At 43.6% G+C, this 21,233-nt stretch overlaps 1 protein-coding gene across 3 annotated transcripts in view; it reads right to left on the minus strand.

Annotated features, from left to right (window-relative positions):
• Nucleotides 1–12,284, minus strand: part of nhsl3 (NHS like 3) — a 53,712-nt gene extending 41,428 nt beyond the window's left edge. The window contains exons 1-2 of one of the 3 annotated variants that reach the window (XM_011481357.4): nt 11,676–12,284; nt 11,007–11,365 (exon numbers count right to left, since the gene is read on the minus strand). In XM_011481357.4, coding sequence (XP_011479659.1) covers nt 11,007–11,241 — 235 coding nt within the window. In that variant the 5' untranslated portion in view covers nt 11,242–11,365; nt 11,676–12,284. Of the gene's footprint in view, nt 1–1,149; nt 1,622–11,006; nt 11,366–11,451; nt 11,591–11,675 lie in introns of those variants that run through there. The other 2 variants (XM_078954540.1, XM_078954538.1) reach the window with 2 other exon arrangements.
• Between the last annotated feature and the right edge of the window lie 8,949 nt (nt 12,285–21,233).

Consider the following 21,233-nt stretch of genomic DNA (forward strand, 5'->3'; position numbering starts at 1 on the left):
TTTTTGTGTCTTGTCGCTGCACATTTGTCCGTGGCTCATGGTTGCTACTCTGTTTACATCCCATAATGCCCAACTGCAGGGGCCGTTTTGGTCCAGTTGTTCCGCTCCAAAAACGGATTGAATTCAGACTGAGGAATCTCAGAGTGAACCGAAGCTCAATCCGATTAGAAGGGATGGGTCAGAGCGGGTTCTGTTCCCGGACCAGGGTCCACTCTGGTGTATTCAGACTGTTCCGGATCATGGGGGGAACTGAACTCCTGCTCACTCAACGCGGATCACATGAAATGGTCCAGTCTGACCCAAGGTGGTCAAACCCACCAACAGCCAGTGGGACCCACCCTCAGGAACTGAACCCTCACTGCTGACATGTGAGACATTGTCTGTTGGACAGCTGCTCATGCGCAGCAACATCAGCTGGAATGCAGGAATGCCTTCCCGCCGCGCGTCCAAAACAAGCTTTGCCTGAACGAGGCAGCGATTCCGGGACACCGGATGACAACAATCACACAGAGGTCCGAAAAAACCATCACAGTGTAGAACAGCAAACCCCGACCATCGCTTCATTCTCATTTATTATCCTTTAAACCATCAGAACCAGACTGTTCTATACTTTTGAAAAGAGATTAAAACCAGAAAATCTGATCCACATACTTCTTCCAACACACTTGATCTTCACAAAAGTCTTGCTTTCAGTGCAGTTTTCCTCAGACTTCAGCAGAAACTCAGTGAAAACATCTTTATCTGTCAATCTGTCCATTGGAGATGAACCTGTCTGTCTGGCGCTTTTGACTTAACACGGGCGGTGATTTTCCCCGCAGGCTTCAGCAGCTTAAGGACAACACGGGTCGGATTTTCCAAAGCAAGTGAACCGATCCACACCAACAAGAGCTGAGCTGAGGCGTAAAAGTGTGGTCCAGAACCAAAACGGTACTGTCAGCAAACAGGAAACAAATGACCGGCACAAAAAAACGCAGAAAGAAGCTCCATTCTGCACACCTGAGCAATAAGCAGGAAGCCTTGAAGCTGACTCAGGTGAAGTCAGCATGTGAATACGGTCCCTGCATGCACAGAGGTGACTCACAGGCGGGCTTCAATCAGTCACAGCAGGAATTAGAAATCTAAATATACCAACTACTGGTTTGGTCGTACCTGCTTTCAGCTTGTCTTGACGATCCAGCAGCCAGAAGCTGCTCGATCTCCCTCTCTTGAGGCTGACGCTCAGGGATGGAGACGAGTTTTCTTCTGTTTGGACTTTCTTTTTCGACTTGCGGATGCTGTTGCCCATCTTGGGAAGTCCTTGGATCCTCTAAGCCGGGTCAACCATCTCCTTGCCCTGAAACGTTACATCGCTCTTCCTCCTCCTGAGTCCTCTGCTCCACGGCATGAGTCAAAATCTGTTGCACACTTCCAAATCCCAGCGGCCAAACTGTTTCCCACTGATTCAGTGGCTCTGGCGCACATGAAACCCGACGGCGGCTCCTCTGAACTTCCACCGACACCGTTCCTGGGATGAAAACAGCCTCCAGCTACTGAGAGGAGGAGAAGATGCAGAAGTCAGACCTGCCTCTGAGCACAGCGGCTGCTCCTCGTCCAGCCACATCCAACGCTGCCGAGCGTGTGTGAATGAATGCATGCGATCATGTGTGCAGGCGCCCCTCCCACGCTGCATTTTACATAGACACGCTGCTGATATGGATCAGCAGAAGGTTCATGCAGCTTCCCTGATGCTCCACACACCTCCTCCTTTCACTGCTCTCAGTCATCAACAATCTGATGAGGAAACATCAGCTGAAGGAAAGGAATAGATAGATAGATAGATAGATAGATAGATAGATAGATAGATAGATAGATAGATAGATAGATAGATAGATAGATAGATAGATAGATAGATAGATAGATAGATAGATAGATAGATAGATAGATAGATAGATAGATAGATAGATAGATAGATAGATAGATAGATAGATAGATGGATATTCTTTATTGATCCCACATTGGGGAAATTCAATTGTCACAGCAGTTCCAAAGAGCAGAGAAATAGTCGGTCTCCACTCTTTGGCTTCAACATCAAAGAATGCTCAGATGGAAATGAAGCAAAGACGCAAAAAAAGTGATGTAATGACAAGAGGTTCCTCTCTGTTCCACCTCCAGGGGTTCATGAAAGGAGCTGGAAACGGTGTCACACAGATCAAAGCTGCTCTGGGAACATTCCAGATGCCGAGGCAGATGGGTGCGTTTCACCAGAGACGGCGGTGGAACAATTTCTGCCCATTTTTTCTCAGCAAAACTTTGGTGAATGCTTTGATGTGTCTGATGGGTGTGTCTTCACGTCAAACCGATCCCAGATCCCTGGATCAATAGGAGGGAGACTCATGGAAGCAGAGATGTGATCCGCTCCTGCCAAAGATCCCAGGAAACCCAGATTTCATGGAGGGAAGATGGCAGGGAGGGGAAGAGTGATGATGAGGAGCAAGAAGATGAAGCCCACACTCATCATCATGGTCAGCGCTTGCTCTCCTCCTCCTTCATGCAGCTCTCTTCTGAAGTGCTGGGAGTTAAACATAATAAAAAAGAGGCTCCAATAAAAAGCAAATTTACTGTGTCGGGGAGGGGGGAGTGGAAGTAGGGCAAATCATTTACAGAACCTCTTTTTTTACTGGAGGAGGAATCGATTCATGTCAGCGGGATTTCTCTGGAATTTTGAAACATGAAATATAACAGCTTCAAAAGGGAAAGGCGTGCCGCTCAATATTCCCATCTCAGTGTAAGTGGATCCACGGATAATGGACTCAGGAAAACACGCCGTCTCCTAATGCAGCCCCATCAGAACCGCACCCGTCTGAGCAGTTAATGCAGGTCTGAGTGTGAGAGTGAGTGTGTGTCTGTGGTGTTCAAACAACCTCTGAGCAACAGTCGGGTCAGACGTGACCCAGATATGTTCAGAGTAGCATGCAAAAGATCAAAGTCTGCCCAACTTCCATGACGGACTCGACGCTTCGGCAGGAACCCAGCGCTGAGCATATCTGTGTGTAAATGCGCTGAAGGACACCTATGTGCAGGAAGGTTGTTTTCAGAGGAAGTGGTTGTCACGGTGACCATCCCAGCGGTCTCAGGATGGCCTTGGATTTGTGAAGACAAACTCTGAGACTGAAAATTGAAATATATCTAAAGGTAAACCGGAAATTCAAATAAGGTTTGCATTTTCCTTTGATTTCTGACCTTGACATCAGTCTTTAGTATCCTTGTGTTCTGGAAAACTGCACAGCACTGCCACCCCGTGGCTAGATTGTGTTATTACTGCATAAACTACACAGGGACGGTCGAGACCTTATCTTATTTGCTCAAACTCATCAGTGATGACAAAATTGAAGGTGGATTATTTTCTATAAAGTGAAAGTCCAGTCTGATGAATTTTGTTGCAATAAACACAAACAATGTTTGTGTAGTAATTGTGAAGCAGGGTGAGAAGATTTAGTGTAGCTCCTCATTTGCCAAAGACAGACGTTTGCTGCTCAGATTCTGCTGGATTAGGGAAGAATTATGAGGGATCGTCTGGGCTACATGAATTCCACGATAATTAAATCCTCCGACCAGCTCTCAAAATGGCTCCTGTTGCAGCATCATGTCTGTTGCTATGACAACCGAATATTCTTTTCCTACATGTCATAGTGTTAACACTTTGACATCGGCTTTGTTTGCAGAGGTGAAAAATCCTCATTTTTGTGGATTAGCTGTTGACTTGTCTTCCCATATAAATAGAAACAGGTTTGCTGAATGTTCACCTACAGACATAACGGACACTTTCAGTCGTCAGGAGAGAGAGGCGGTGAGGATTCTAACTTTCCCCACTGACAGGATCCTGTTCTGCAGGGTAACTGGACTTTAAAGGTTCATAGAAGATGTTTTGATGATCATCAGAGCATCATCATCACTTCATGTCTTTGATTTCAGAGGTTTTATCTGTTTTTCCAGAAAACATTCCTTATAAGAAGGAACATGGAGGACATCATGGGTCTCCACTGACAGCGTCCAGCACACTTTCACCTACATGCCTAAGGGGCCTCAAAACTTGTGTCCATGTTCAAAGCAACACTTGACCACAGAGACATTTAGGGATCATGAAGATCTTTTTAGTTTTATGCAATAGTAGAACATTTACACTTGTTTCTCAAATGCAGGAAACGGTTTGTGCTGCAGTTCTTGTGACTTCAAAATAAATAAAGCAGAACCAGAACATGACGGCATAAATCAAAACCCAAAGAGGAAGAACACAGAACAGAAAAAAACAAGGATGTGTTTGCACTGAGGATCCTTTCAGAACAACGATGATCATCAACTAAAACCTGGTGTCTGTTTGAAGGGAGTCACAAAGAGAAACTTAAAATGGTGTTTTTTGGTGTTGTTCTGTTTTTGTGGCATTTTTCTGATGATGGAGGACAAATATAAATACATTTAAGCTGCATTTCTGAGTATTTCTGTATTCAAATAGTTGTGAATCAGGAGCAGACGAAAAAATGCTTTTTGAAAAAGAGCGTATTTGTGATGTAGGAAACACGCCAGGTGGCCCAAAAGCTCCTTCCTCCTGCAGCAGGAGAGCATGTAAACAGAGAGCTCTCAGCAACTGGAAAGGGAAGCAGGGGGGGGCTTAGTCCCGTCCACAACTAAGAGGTGATTTTCTTAACAAACTCTGCTGCTCTGCAGAAACTATGTCCTAGAAAACCACTGTTTTTTCCCCATTTTGGCTAAAAACGGCATAATCATAATTAAAAGACCACTGGGAACGGGAGCCGGTTTAGCTCGTGCTGGTTTGCAGCACCTTCCGTCCGTGTAACCAGGGTTCGAATCCGGGCTGCTCCCTATTCCCTTCTCTGCTTCTGTGCCGGTCCCAAGCCCAGATAAATTGAGAGGGTTGCATCAGGAAGGGCACCCGGCATAAAACATTGCCAAGTTAACCATGTGACTCATCCTCGACTAAGAGGTTGTTTCGCTGTGGCGACCCCTGATGGGAGATGCCGTAAGAGAAAGAAGAAAAGACCACTGGGAACACTCTGAAAATAGATCATAGGATGATCGGAGTGGATCTTTAGCGAATCATGACCAAAGTGAAACCAGGTCCAAACAAAGATCTGTGAGAATGAATCCAGGTCTAACAGAGAGCATCACCTGAGCTCCTCGCTCCCTGGCCTGTGATTGGATGGTAAAGCGTCGGGTTGTCCTTACATGCCTCTTCAGCCAACTCAAAGTCAGGGATTGATTGATTGGAAAAGCATGTCCATCCAGTCCAGGACAGCTGATAGACCCTACTTCTCCTCACAGCCGTAAAATAAAAATAAAAAGTCTACATTTCTGAGACACAAACAGACATTTGACTAAAATAAAATGCATCATTTGAAAGTATTTTAACTTCTCAACGAACCAGAATAACCAATCAAAACACGCCTTTTACCTACACCTTCACAGGTGTGACCAAATGAGACACCTGAAAAAAATCCACACCTGTTAGCTAACAGCAAGGTCAGCAGAGGTCAAAGAAAGCGCTTCTCTCTTTGCTGCAGTGCAGCAGGTCATTTCAGTCTGCTGGTAAATATGAAGTCAGTCTGCATGCCTCCCTGATGCTGATGCGTAAACAGATGAAGTCACACTCGTCAGACGGAATTTTTCCAATCCCTGCAGAACAAAACCAGCGGCGTGGAGGCGTTTAGGGGCGTCAGGCCGCCTGACAGTGGATCCGATGCTGTTTAGACCGACTTCCTCGGGTTTTACTGATCCGTCCCAGCTGGGTCCATGCAGCTGCAAACACTCGTAACACTCAGGAAAAAAGCTGGAGGAGGCTTAAAAAGTGACTTCATCCTAAATAAAAGGTTCAGCAAGAATCCATGCAAACTGCTTTAAGCAACAGTAAATAATATAAATAAACGTTGGTCAGGAAGAGGTGTTACTTTATACGCCACGTGCTGTGGCGCTCTGCCATCGCCTGGGAGACGTTTACCTGCAGAACCTTTATGATGATGGATGGGGTGTCTGCTTACCCAGGTAAGGTTACCTGTGTGGATGCCGCATTAAACTTTCAGGCTGCTTTCTCTGCTGCACCTCCAACTGCAGGAAAGCAGCTCAAAGTTTGTAATAAAGCTAACGCAACGCTGTGTAATGAGATGTTTGCTGCATTGCAGTTCATGAACATACACACCCTGATGGTGTTACGGTCTATGGACAAGGCCTTTGTTTGGGATTCAGCTGTGGAGCAGCCCTCTATGTGCAGAAAGCAGCATAGGAATGACCTCAGAAGAGCTGGGGGGTCAAAGCAGGACCTCCTACATGAGTGTGCTCGAGTGTGGAGGTGATGCGCGGTGGCGTGGCGCCACCATAAGCCAAGCAGCATGGGCGTCACGGGCGTGAATATAAAGACGCTGATTACACAGCAACCGGTGCTGACCAACACACCCACAGAAAACCAACAGAGAAGATCAGCAATATGACGTGCAAATCCAAAACCGTTAGACAAAAGCAGCAGAAGACAGACTGTCTCCTGGTTTCTGAGGAGTTTAATTAAAAAAGTCCTGAGAGTTTTCCCTGAGAGCCTGTTAGGCTCAATAGGCCTTTGTGATGCACTCCTCCCTACATCACATAACTCTCTCATGCTGCTCTTAAGCCCCGCCCCAAAGGTTCCTGCACATCAAAGAAGGCTTTTTATTATTTTGAAGGAAAAAAAATCTTTGACTTGCAGCCAACAGTCAGTGATGAAGTGCAGTCCTTCACATCAGCAGAAGCTGTGGATCATCATAACGTCCAGAACTCAAAGCAGATTTATCCCAAAGAAAGCCAGAGGATCACCAGGAAGGAAACGTCACTTCACTCTGTTATTCTCTGAGTCTGCCAGCAAAAAACAACAATTCATCAAAGAAATCAGCCTTTTTCCAAATATTTCACCATCATTAGAAACATCTCAAACGTTCAGGGAGTTCTACCATCGTTCCAGACTGTGGACTCAACCGGATCACAGATGAACAGATTTTAGGAAGTCCAACCTCCATTTCATGAGACAAATGTGGAAGACGATGAGAAGGTGGTTTATTAAAGAAAATCTTTTGAACGCCATTCAATGTGATCCAATTTAATTATATACCATAAAGAGGTGACTGTCACGCAAAAGTCAAAAGAATAAGGAAAACATAAAAAACCTGGACAAAATGACAAAAGAAAATATATAAAAGACTTCAGAAGATCATAAAATACATACAGAGACACAGAATCCCTTTTTGCATTAGAAAGTTCCTTAAAATATGTAGAACCGTGCTTATTCTATCCAGTCCCAGCTCTGCGATGCCTCTTAACGCCTCTCTTTGACGCCTCTTAATACCCCAGTAAGAACTAATTTAACCCTTGTGCTATCTTAGATGACCCCCCCTTCCATTGACGTGTTCTCCCTACCATGACAAAGGTGGATAAAGGTGGAAAGATTTCATGTAATCCATGGACACCAGTGAAGATCACAAATCATTGAAGAAAAAAGGTTCAGAGCACTGTCTAGTGGGTCTAGATGACCCAACTCCCAATGCTAAAGTACCTAGGATAGCACAAGGGGTTAACTGGTCAGAGTTACTGTTTTTTTTCAGCTTTAAGCGTTGACACTTAAGCACCTGAGATGAATCTGTCAAAGCCTGCTTTGCTCAGACCGTAACTCCTTACACGATCAATGTGAATCAGCTGATGAGCAGTAAAAAGCGGCTTTGAGCTGGTAATGAACAATCCAAAGTGGCTTTTCCCATGATATGCATTTATATACATTTACATGCATTTACATGCATTTATCAGCATATCATGGGAAAAGGGTTTCATCCCGGCACAAAGCCCCTTTTCTCCGTTGATCACACTGAGGGTAGAAACGTTACGGTTGTGAATGAATGCAAACACTGGAGCTAAAGCTCTGGTGTAACACTTTTACAAATCTCTTCATATCCTGTTAGAAAGGAATAAAACAATTACCCGTTTTAAGCTCATGCTGCACACTGAACCGTTTATTCACATGAAAAAGTTTTACAATTCTGAAATCTTGTAGCATTTCATTTTGACGCCAACTTATCTGAAACCAGCCCCCCCCCCCTGGTGCCTCTGTGTGACCCTTCATAGACAGTGAGGAGCAACGTCAGTGAAACTCTTTGCTGCTCTCATCAGACTTCATCACTGAAAGCCAACAGATAAAGGAAAAAAAAGAGACTTCTCACTGGAAACATAAAAGGAGGGAAGAAGCATTTGATGCTGTGACTGGAGGAGGGGAACAGAAAAATGATTCCTTCTTTGATATGATATTTGATGGGGGTCAGAAAGAGGATCCTTCAGGATTGTAGTGACATTATGTGTCTGAATCTTCATCAGTGGACAGAGTTTTCTGCTTTCTGACCCTCCATTCTCTTATTTGATGGGGATATTTTTAATAAAAGCTTTTTAATAAAAGCTTTGTAATGAAAGCTTAAAAAAATGAGTCCAAAATGTATTTTCAAAGTGTTGATATATATATATATATATATATATATATATATATATATATATATATATATATATATATATATATATATATATATATATATATATATATATATATATATATATATATATATATATATATATATGTGTGTTAATTTTTTAAAAGTTCTTTTTTTAATTTTTATTTCAAACAGAGAAAATCACTTAGATTTCTAAAAGAATCACGGAAAAGTTCATCAGCATAATGGTGTTCATTAAAAACGATGTCAAAACTGGTTATGTGCCATATACATTTCTGCACGTTGGAACATTAAACTTAGTTTTCTTATTATTGATGTGAAGTAAGTGCCATCCATCTTCTGAACTCACTGAATCCTTTTTGGGGTCATGGGGTTGCTGGAGCCTATCCCAGCGTCTGTTGGGTGAGGCTGTGGGACCCACACACACAAACACACACCTCTGTGTGTGAAATACCAATCGATCTATAAAGGATGTCTTTGGACTGTGGGAAGAAACCAGAGTACCTGGAGAAAATCCATGCATGACAGAGGAGAACACGCAAAAATCACACAGAAAGAACTCAGCAGGGATTCAGACTCACTTTGAGGTGAGAGTGTTAACCACTACACCACCATGCAGCCCACCCTGGTTCAAGTTGTATTTGTTTTGGAATTAAAAACACGAATAAACTAAACTAAACTAAACTAAACTAAACTAAACTAAACTAAACTAAACTAAACTAAACTAAAAAAAGAAAAGAAAAGAAAAACGAAAACGTAATCTCAATCTAATCTTAATCCACAAAGTCAATCTACTGACACCAATAACATTTAAAAATGTGTGTCACTTTCAAGAACTTAAAGAGGAGTTAAAATGATCATTAGGCATAAAAACACTTTTCTGTCTGACTCTTCTGGACCAGACAGAGGTTTGTGTGATTCTGCTTCACCGAGGTCTGCTTGAATTCAAAACAGTAAACTCACAACATAGATGCCAAAAAATGCAGCATTCCTGCAGAACGGAAGATCCGCTTTCAACCACATCCTCTGTCGGAGCGCTGCTCCTCCTTACAGAATCCATGCTTCATGGAATATTTAGCTAAATACGAACAAACATTATTGTCCATCCAGGCAGTGGCCACCTCCCTCACCACCCTGCCTCATGCACACACACATGCGCACACACACATGGACAAACACACATGCACACACATGCACACACACATGCACACGGCGAGGGGTGAAGAGAAAAGAATGAAGAGCCGGGTCACAGACGGAGCAAAAACAGGAAGTGTGGATGGATGGACGGTGGGGGGGGGGGGGGGGGGGGGGGTTGAATGCATCAGTAAATAAAAAAGAAGGAATTCAAATCCTCTGTGTGGGATTTTCACAGAGTCATAGATGTCCTGAGCTGTAATTCTGTTGTGACTTTCCGTCTGAATCCAGGAGAAAAGCAGATTCTTCTGCAGCTTATCGCTCTGGGAGAACTGTCAGAAGTTAGCAAAGGGAGGCTCCTTTGAAACATTTTGGTGAGAAGCTCATCCTGCCGAGGGAGAAAACTGTGTGGGAGACTAACGTCTGCTGAGATGAGGGATTTTGAAGCAGCCAATCATCACTGGTTTAGGCTTTCTGTTGTTCCTGTCATCTTGAAAGTGTTTGAGGATCACAACATTTATGTTCATATACGTGGCGCTGAAAAGTCTCCAGCATTCTACAGGGAGCAACGAAGGAAGACGGGCAGAGAGGAGGAGGATGCTGAACACGGAAGTGATGAAGATGAAGGCAAAGAGGAGATTTACAAATGTGGTTGAAGGAAACAGTTAGCCGGAGTGGGTGTGAGAAGAGAAGATGCAGACGAGTTTAAATGGAACCAGTCACCACTAAAGCCAACAGCTCAAAGGAGAACCACTCCACTGATCAGGAAGGGTCCAAACTGGTTTACACTGGTGTAAACAGAACTGTGTGCTGGGAACCTCATTTCTGCTCATGATGGAGAACCACCAGACCGAGGAGCATTGGGGTGGAAATAATCACGTTTCTCCGATGTTTACATTTGGCGAGTGAACAGCGGTTGGTGCTTGCTAACCCCACTGAGCCAGCAGGGTGGGCTTGTGGAGGTGGTGTAATGGTATGGGACTGCTTTAGAAGCTCTCAATCCTCCAGCAAACCAGCAAACATGAGAAAACATGGGGGCTCTCCTCATTGTTCTCCTGCTGAACATCCAGGTCCATAAAGGTGAATGAGTTTAGAACGGAAGAACCTGACTGACTCTTGACCTCAACCTGAGCAGACACCTGTGGGACGAACCACAGGTGCCCCCCCCCCCCACAGAGCAAACAGCGCTCTGTCTGACACTCAGAAACATCCAGAAACCTTCTAAAAATAGGTAAGAATACTTCATAATATTGTCTGAGAGTACATAAGACAGGTTTCTCTGGAGCTTAGAATAAACTTCCATTACATTAAAAAAATATCTTGAAATGATCATTTAAAGACCCCAAAATGAGCCAGAAGAGTTTCTCTGACCTTCGTCGTGGTTCTGAAGTTCAGCGGTGTTTTCTGTCACGTCGTTGAAAGCCCGGTTAGGTCCGGTGCTCTTCTTCTTCCTCTTACTTCTCCTCAGCCAGTTGAAGGCCTGACCCAGAGACCGTGCTTGCGTCTTCTGTCCACGCTGAGCCTTTGCTTCTCTGGCTAAGATCTCAGTGATGTCCTTTGGCACCAGGTCACCTGTGGACCTCCTCCTGGACATCCGGAGGCTCATCCTAGACTGTTTGTATCTCCACTGCGGTCGGTCGGTGCGTCTTTTGTTGGAAACCTCCTCGCTGTCAGGGGTTTGGTTGGTGACGGCATCTGCCCCCCCGTGGTTCCTCAGCAAGTCTGACGGTCTGGAATAGTCAGCGGATGAGAACAAGGAAGCACAAAGGCATGAAGTGAGAGGCTGAGAGCCTCTGAAATCAGATAGCACACGAACTTGTAGCTCAGCTTAACGTGTTGGAATTTTCCAAAAACTGCCCCAGCATTCCTCTTTTTACATTCTGATGCCCTCTTCTCTTTTCTGGCCTCTTCAGTGTTTGTCTGTGAGTCTGCCCTGAGCTTCACATCAGCAGAGAGTCAACATGAGAAGACGCACACACACCACTGGAAAGACTCAGGAACGCCGTCAGAATCCCCTTTCTCTGAGAGCCAACAACTTACCCAGCAAGCGTGTCGTCCTCCTCTGCTCCCCTCTGTTTCTCTGGGCCTGGGAGCAGTTTTGCCGAGCCTCTCTGTGTGTGTGTAAGTGTGTGTGTGTGTGTGTGTGTTTGTGTGGTGAATAAAGCTCCATGCCCTCTGAACACCCGGTCCCTCCCTCTGCAGGAGAGCCAGCCTCCTACGAGCAACAGTTTTGTCCTTTCTGGTCCAAACAGATGGAATTGAGTCTTTTTTTCCCCTTTGCTTGAGCTGCACTGGTCATAGCATAGATACAGCTTCAGTTTGACTGCTTTTTCAGGGGGGGGGGGCAGACTCAGTAACCCCCCCTCTCAGTCAGGCACTGGTTGGTCAGAACAGTCAGTCTGGACTCAAACTACATTCTCTCTAACGGAAGAAGTAAGCCTGTAAATATGGTTGGACCAAATCTGCTTGTCTCTACAGAAGGGAATTTGGTGTTTTCCCTCCTCCTCCTCCTCCTCCTCCTCCTCCTCCTCCTCCTCCTCCTCGGGGAGGTGGAAACCCGACACCCCCCTTTAAATGCGGCTCATGGTTAGGTGGGCAGGTAGGGCGGGTCACATCTTTATGTCACCATCAGGAGGGCTCAAACATTCTGACAGTGCAGAATAAACCAATGCCACTGGACGGGGCTAGAGGGAGTGGCTTGTTTGTAGTGGGAGGAGCTTACAGGAGAGTATGTCTGTATTGTGAGGATTTTATTAAACTTGCCCAGAAACATCACTGAATAATCTTCATCTCAATATGGAACGGAAAACTTTTAGTTTGGAGGATTTTGACTAAAATAAATGTGTAGAAACAAGAGAGAACGTTGGTTTTCTTAACCAAGCGAGCTCATGTGATCAGGCCGATGATGTGCGTTCACCGTCATGACACAGTTGTGGGTCACAGCTGAGAGGTAAATTACCTGTCTGCTTGGATTCCTGAGCTTACTTTGGCCGATGAACTCAGGATGCCCCCGTCAGACTGATCAGGCTGATCATGCAGCTGAGAGAAAGTCAGTCCCTCCCCCAACTTACATCATGAACAAGTAATACAAACTCCTAAGCATCCCCTGCTGCCAGGAAGGACCATTATTTTGAAAGTAAATGAGGCTCCTCCAGGTTGTAGACCACGGCGGGATCCTGAGGTCATCCCTGATGTCTGTCAGAGAGAACACGTGCGTTTCAGACGGTGGGAGGAGCCTCGCTGTGCGAGCATATGCTCCAGATAACTGGGAGGGGGCGGCATGAGTCATAGTTTAGTTCACTCGTGCAACAGACTGAAATGTTTAACTTTTCTATGGCAACGCAAAGAAAAACAATCAGCCTCAGTAAGTCTGAGTGTGTGTGTGTGTGAGTGTGAAAGAGTAGGATGTGTGAAATCATTAACCACCATTAATGTCACTCCTTCACTTCTTCTTCCTGGAATGATTTCCTGCACCGTTTGACCAAAGGCTCTTCAGAGCAAACTGGTGTTTTTGACTGAATCAAAGGCAAATGTTGACATGAAAAACACACAAATGTAAGCACTACACAATGCACAGTTTGCTCTGACATGTTTGAAATTTGAATTTATGCGGAAAATAAGCTCAATGTTTCGGAATAAAATGAAAAAAAAGTGAAAACAAACAGAAATGAAAGGTTACCTAAAAACAAGGAACTCAAAGGGACGAAGAAACATAAAATCAATGAAACAGACACACTTTAAACAGTTTATGAGGTTAATGTTAAACTGGCTGCTCTTTCCCACAACCTGCACCTCAATTAAAGATTTCTGTACCAAACACTCATAGATGGTGGGGAAAAGCCATTGACTGAATAAGAAATGGACTGACTCCTCCCCCTAAACTTTCCAAACAGGAAAATCCCATTAACTTGTATAGAGAGTTGTTATTCTATTGGTTAGAATATTTATTCTTGCTCTGATTTTTTTTTAACATGTTCTTGATAATCCTTGATAATCCTTATAGTTGTAAATTGACCCATCAGATGCCTCAATAAAAGTAGGTCGTCTCACGGTGACATTGTCTTGTTCCAATATGGAGGAGTCCATATCGCAAAAAAATGATCTAAATTGACTTCACTTGGTGGAAGTCAGAAGTCAGCCCTTGTCTCTGTGTGACGTCACACTCATTCGCTCATGTTCACATTTACAGTCAATGTCAACCCCCCCCCAAATTCACACACATCACCACCCTGTCAGATTCAGATCTGGTGGTGTTGACACCAGAAACGGCTGGGGCGCGAGGAAAACTATCTGCTGTTTCACGTCAACCAGACCAAGGGGGAGGTCATGGATAACAACACCAACCCTGCCCCACTCCCCACCCTCACTCCTCACCCCCACGCCCACCACATCAACAGCATATGTGTAGAAAGTTTTCGCTCCAGAATCCTGGAGACCCACATCTCTGAGGACCTCGTATGGACAGTTGACGCCAATGAATGCACAGCAGAGACTTCCATCCATCCGTCTGTCCGACCGTCCATCCGTCCTCCATCCATCCATCCATCCGTCCACCCATCCCCCATCCACCTTCTCATCCATCCATCCATCCATCCATCCATCCATCCATCCATCCATCCGTCCATCCATCCGTCCATCCATCCATCCATCCATCCATCCATCCATCCATCCATCCATCCATCCATCCGTCCATCCATCCATCCGTCCATCCATCCATCCATCCGTCCATCCATCCATCCATCCATCCGTCCATCCATCCGTCCATCCATCCATCCATCCATCCATCCATCCATCCGTCCATCCATCCATCCATCCATCCATCCATCCATCCATCCATCCATCCATCCATCCGTCCATCCATCCATCCGTCCATCCATCCATCCGTCCATCCATCCATCCATCCATCCATCCATCCATCCATCCATCCATCCGTCCATCCATCCATCCATCCGTCCATCCATCCATCCATCCGTCCGTCCATCCATCCGTCCATCCATCCATCCATCCATCCATCCATCCATCCATCCGTCCATCCATCCATCCATCCATCCATCCATCCATCCATCCATCCATCCGTCCATCCATCCATCCGTCCATCCATCCATCCATCCATCCATCCATCCATCCATCCATCCATCCATCCATCCATCCATCCGTCCATCCATCCATCCATCCATCCATCCATCCATCCATCCATCCGTCCATCCATCCATCCATCCATCCATCCATCCATCCATCCATCCATCCATCCATCCATCCATCCGTCCATCCATCCATCCGTCCATCCATCCATCCGTCCAGCCACTTCCTCCAGCTCCTCTGGGCGGACCCAAAGACGATGTAGTCTCTCTAGAGTCTCCCCAGAGCGTCCTGGGTCTTCCCTGGGGCCTCCCCCCACTGGGACATACCAGTGGCAGGGAGGGGATATGAAAAATTCCACATCGCCCAGCCCGAGACACAACTTTAACATTCATAGAAAATCCTCCTCAGACTCTTCAGAACAGATGATGCAGGATTGGTGGATGGGTTTAGCAGACATTTGGCCATAAGATTTCATGTAAAAAATGGATAATTGAACTGTCGAATGTGGCTCATAAAAAATGTAACGACAACCAATATGTTTACATTTCAGACTCCGCTATGTGTGCTCAGTAACATCCAAAAGTCTGCAGAACATGTATGAATGTCCACTAAAAGCAGGCGTCTGTAGTCGCAGCAGGACAGAGTGAAGCTGTGAGTCATTTGAGTCAGGGACTCTGGAGGCAGGAAATCCATCCCGCCGCCGCTTAAGCCCTGCGCTCTCACAGCAGCATTATCATTCCCAACCTGCTTTTGTCCTCCAACAGACGCATTCTTTTAGCGCCAAGCGCCTTTCTGGACTCACAGCACTCTGGAGCTACATGTTGAAAAAAGAAAAACTAACAAAAAAAGAAGAATCTTGTTTTATATTAAAAAAATTAAGACATTTTTGTCTCTCAAATGTTTTGTGGAGAAGTCCATTTAAAATCCTATCAGAGGTTTAAATGTTTTTTTGGCAGATTTCAGTTTTGTTCCACAGTTCTTGACTAAGGTCCTTCGTTCTGCTGTGTTTGTTGGTTTGTCTGTATGTTTAGAAGGAGTCCTGCTCTGTTCTAGTCTGTTGAGGCTCATCTTTAGGGTTTATATTCCACTTCAGCACTTTTCATGTGAGCTTGGTGATGCAGAGGGTCAGCCCCCCCCACACACACATCAAATTGGTAAAAAAAAAATAATGGAAGGTCTGGTGTAACTGAAACAACACAATTGGTATTAATAAATAAATACTTTAACTAGAAAATTAACAAAAGATGTAAAATAATTACATTAAAAAATAAAATGAGAATAGAAATCAAATAAAATGGCTGCAACTAAATGAAATGTTTAAAAAAGTGAAGCGATAAAATCTTAAAACTCATAATCTGTTTTCAGGGCGTTCAGTGGTCTTTGAATTACAATGAATGTATTAGCCAAAAAACCTGTGTAGTTATGTAGGACATAGTTTCTGCAGAGCATTAGAAATTCACCTCTGCGTTGTGAGCGGGGCTGTTGGCGTGCATAGCAAGGTCTGTCGCTGTCATTTATCTGTCTACACTCTCTGCCACAGGCTTACATCCCCTCACACCCGCGACTTAACATTAGCAGTGCAATATGCCATATCATAGCTATCCATCCGTGCAGTTTAGATTCAGATTCCAGCTCAGACCAGGAAAACAAAGACGTTCATGGATCTGTGTGTCTGACAGTGAATGATCAGAATGGATAAGAGCAGAGAGATTGTGGCAAATTCAGCAATGCAGTTTTTATCCTAATTTTCTTTATAATTGCCTGCTGTCATGCAAAAAAAAAGCAATAAAACATGTTAAAGCACCAAAAAACACAATTTTTATTGGAGTTGGTCTTTAATAATGATTTCAACGGAAATATTTTATATTCATTCAGTAGGAAGAAGTGGTTATCTTATTATCACGCTCCGGTCCAGAGTGAGACCGACAGGTCCAAGGCAAAAACAATAAAAACCACTCCAGAGGGTTTTGTGAATGAAAAAAATTGGTTGTGATTTTATTTTTACAGCAAACTCCTCTCTCTCTGACATGAACCAAAATTCACACCCTCTTTTATAAAACATGGCCCCTCCCTTGGCCTAGGTGGTTCCATTTCAGTCTAAGGATGGACTTTTGGTCAGGCCCTACAAAAGCCTACCAAACCCAGATCTTGGGTCCTTTGACCCAGGAAGTGAAACTGGAAAAAGTTTTTTTTTTTTTTTTTTTTTTTTTAACACGAGCTGCTTCTCGCGAGATCTTGCAGTTGTTTTTTTTTTTTTTTTTTATTGAACAATTGCAACTTACAAAACAAGAAAATACAACAATTATGCACATATAATGTACAATAGAATTCTGAATACAGAACAAACATGTTGCATTCTTTAAAAAATACTAATTATTAAAGAAACTGGAAAAAGTAGGTAAGACACAAATGCAAAAACATACTTTTTGGTTTTCATAGCTTTGATGTCAAAGACCGTGATGCTTTCTTTTGTGTAAACATGGTATTATTTATGGCTAAATTTCATATACACAAAAGAAAATTTTCCAATAGAAAACCTGATTTCTTTGTGTTCAAACTGGAACTGCAGCATTATTTAAACTTAATTTCTGCTTCAAAACATACAAAAGCTCAAAAAACAATTAGCATTTGTAATTCTTTTGGACTGCTGACATAGATTTACTCTCGCATTTTCTCTTTTTTTTTTCTTTTTTTTTTCATTTTACTTTTTATTCCTTTTTGTGTTTGTTATTAATAATTAGTATTTTTTAAAGAATGTAACACGTTTGTTCTGTATTCAGAATTCTATTGTACATTATATGTGCATAATTGTTGTATTTTCTTGTTTTGTATGTTGCAATTGTTCAATGAAAAAAAAAAAAAAAAAAAGTAAGACACAAATGACCAAAACATAAAATACAACCAAACAAAGCACTCAAAATAATAAAGGGAGTTGACCGTGTATGTCGGTGTGTGCGTCATCATTATTAACTTGCTCAGATGTTTAATGGTTGAATGTGTGCTATCATTAGCTTGCTCCCTGAGTACATGATGTGTGTGTGTGTGTGTGTGTGTGTGTGTGTGTGTGTATGTTTGAGTTTCAGTCAGGGGAAACTGCCACACTTATAAGAAAATGCTCAGCAAATTTGTTTACTAAAATAAAAGCCTAGAAGATTAAATATGAATACATCCGTTAAGATTGAAGTTCCATTTATTCTCCAGGATATCCGATCCTTATTAGATCTGTTACAGAAGACAGAAGCTTCACCTTTGATTTCAGTTCCAAAGGATGGAATGACAGATCTGCAGCTGAGGATCTTACAGTTCTGAGAGGTCTTTAAGGCTAAAGGAGACCAGTACTGTCAATGAGCACTGCTTATGTGTGAAGCCAATGACTTACAGTTTTGCCTGTTTGGGCAGAAAATGGGAAACCTGCTAAAAAGATCAACCTAAGAAATGTCTTCTTCCACAAAACAGAAATGTAGTTTGAAAGTAATCCATCCTTCCTCCATTCCCACCTTTTCCCGTGAAGGGTCACAGAGATGCTGGAGCCTATCCCAGCTACCGAGAGGGCGAAAACAGGATTTGAACCAGAGAGACTTCTCTGTGAGGCAAGAAGCTAGAATTTCTCTTGTTTTTCTCATTGCTCACATCGACTGTCCTTTAGAAGGTTTCCTTGGTTGGACAGACCCCATGCGGGTCTTTGTAGACCCACAGGTGGGTCATATGTTACAGACTGATCCACGTTTGATTTTCTTTGTTCAAAAGCTGCTGGCGAGGATCCAGCTGACTTTTCCTGAAGCTGCACACAGAAACAGACTGAGGAAGCAGTGGAGAATCTGAAGCTGTTTGTGTCTTTACTTCTAGATGTTTCACAGTGGCTGGTCAAATACTTCTCATAATCTGGAGGGGTCTGAGCCACAGGACACTGCGGCCGGATGGACGGCATTTCCAAAATACACAAAATGACGATTTATCGTATTTCGGGCAGATACTCGCTGCAGTGTTTTACAGGTAAATACTCTAGGGCGGTTCAGTTAATTAACTCACCTGCTCAGCGTCCTATTTAAGCCAGGTGCGCAGTTGTTCATTCTTTCTTACCTTCAGCGCTCATTCTTCGCCCCACCCTCCTCCCCGGCTTCCACCTGTGGGCTCCGTAAAGGGGGGTTTTGTTACCCGAAAAGTTTTATGGAATTTTATGGAAGTTTTATGGAATTGAACGGAGCCTTATGCCAAACGAAAATATGTGAATGCCAACTTAAAAAATGTGAAAAAATGTCAAATAAATATTTCTTACTGCAAGAGTTGTCTGACTGAAATGCTGTTTCAATGAAAAACTGAGACCAACAAACATTTATCTTTCTACGACCTCAGTCTGTTTTCCTTTAAACTGTTTTCTTCTAAATCATTTGTTTACTGAAGCCTTGCATTTCCAACATGCATTATGGAATATTCCAATTGTATTAAAAAACAACAACAGTCTCTTCAACTGAAGGCAGGTTTAACTGTTGCTGCTGCAGCTTTTACCCAAACCTCGTATTTCGTAACGTGGACGTTTCCACGTGGAAAAAAAAAACGTTGCATGAAGTTTGTTTTCAGCAGGAATTCCTCAGGGGTGTGGTCGCTGCCGGACAAAAACAGCCCTCAGCTTTCCCATAATCCCTTTCTCTGTCTGTCTTTGTCCCTCCTGTTCGGTCCAGCTGTCTGTGTTTGTGCTCTGCTGGGGGTCCGTCGCTGATGTCATGATTAGGAAACCTGAATCATCAAATCCTGAAAAACAGCAGAGAACGTCTAGATCTATATACATTCTAGTTCCTGTGGGAAATGTGTCCTGACGGTTTTTGTAGTTGAGTGATCAATTAAAATCATTTAAAATACCTATTGATTTAAAAAAAGGCTACTGTAACGGTTCATACATTACAAAACATTAAAATCAATATAAAATATATAAACACAGATCATACTAAGGGGGAGAGGCATATTAAAACTAAATTGAATGTTAAGGACAACTCCAACTTCCTGTCCTCCTTCAGTCTTACTGCAGATGCCCCCCCCCCCCCCCCCCCCCCGCGCCTGGTCTCCCCAACGATCCAGGCGTGGCGCTGGTTCTTCTCAAACACGACTACCGTTGCATTTTCACACGTATTTTCAGTGTGTCTCAGACTAAATCGTGTTGTTTTCTCGCACGTGTTTAATTTTAGAGCCCCGTTAGGTGTCACGCATGTACGTGTGGGACATTTTTCCGCGCAGTGACCCGACTCTCCTGCGGGAGTGGATAGACCGTTAGGTCGGGGTTGAACGCCGCCGATCACCTAACCGTAACCATAACCCTCCTCCGGGTCCATGCGACCCAGAAACAATTTCAGCAACCGCTGCATGGATTTAGAAAATTACGAGTGAATAAATACGTTCTAAAAAGGAAAGTAAGGAACTCCTTAATGTGGTCCGGGGAGGGGGCTGTCAGGTTTCTTGCCTTAAATGTTTTCCTGCTTTCAAGCCCGGTAAATGTCCCGCCCCCAAGAGTCATTTACCCCACTGTGATTGGTTGGTTGTCAGCTCCGCGAACACTGAAAAGGTGTCATTCACACAGACTGGCGGGCCGCATTAACATTGAACTGTCATATTGAGGCGGGGGCCGCAAAATTGAAAAATAATCACTGATTTATGAAAGAAAATGTAAGGGAACTCCCATGGCGGGGAGGCTGATTTATTTAATAATCTGTTCAATGTTTTTACAGGAATGAAGGTTCTTTATGTCACCTTATGTTGCTTTAAACTTACTTTTCATCTTTTTTTATTTGCTTTTAAGGAAAACACAAAAATAACGGGACTGCAGTTAATTTTTTCACCATAATAATTGTTTCAAAAAAATATATCTACTGCAGCTAAGCCCCACCCTCTGTTTACTTGAATAAGTCTCAAACCAGGAAGTACCAAAGGCTGATGTTCCTTAATGAACCACTGGAGGCTGGTGACAGTAGGGGGCAACTTCTTATCCATTTAGAATATTGAAGGTTGTATTTAAAATCACAAACACTGTATAGTGTCATTGTTTTTTTTTTTAAATTTTCTATTCCTAACATCGATGTGTTTGTCTGTGTGTGTCTGTGTGTGTATGGGGGGGGGGGGGTCTTTTTATAATCAACAGATTTGTTTTTATTGGATCCTATTTGCACACATGTAGGGGGGGGCTGTTTTTATTGGCAGACTAAGAACTATTGTTACATTTGGCTGAGGTAACGGTAGTCAATCTGGTGCCGACCCCCCCCCCCCCCCCCCCCCATCAGGCATCGTTTCAGTGCAGAATTTAGTGGTTGATATGAGAAAAAACGTGTCCAGTGTATCTATTTCTATGGTGAAGCAGTCCTGAGGACAGCATTATGTCTTTATGGTTCAATATCTGGTATTTCCTCATTGACCTTCTCTCTTCTACACCGTCACTTCGGTTCCTGATGTTCTCAGACGTTCTCCGCTACATTTTAAGATCCGGTGATATTTCTTGGGAAAGTTCCTCTTCCATCCAGACATTTTTGTGTA

The sequence above is a fragment of the Oryzias latipes genome, chromosome 11 (genome assembly GCF_053564925.1).
Source record: "Oryzias latipes strain Hd-rR chromosome 11, Olatipes_Hd-rR_3.1".
Taxonomy (NCBI): domain Eukaryota; kingdom Metazoa; phylum Chordata; class Actinopteri; order Beloniformes; family Adrianichthyidae; genus Oryzias; species Oryzias latipes.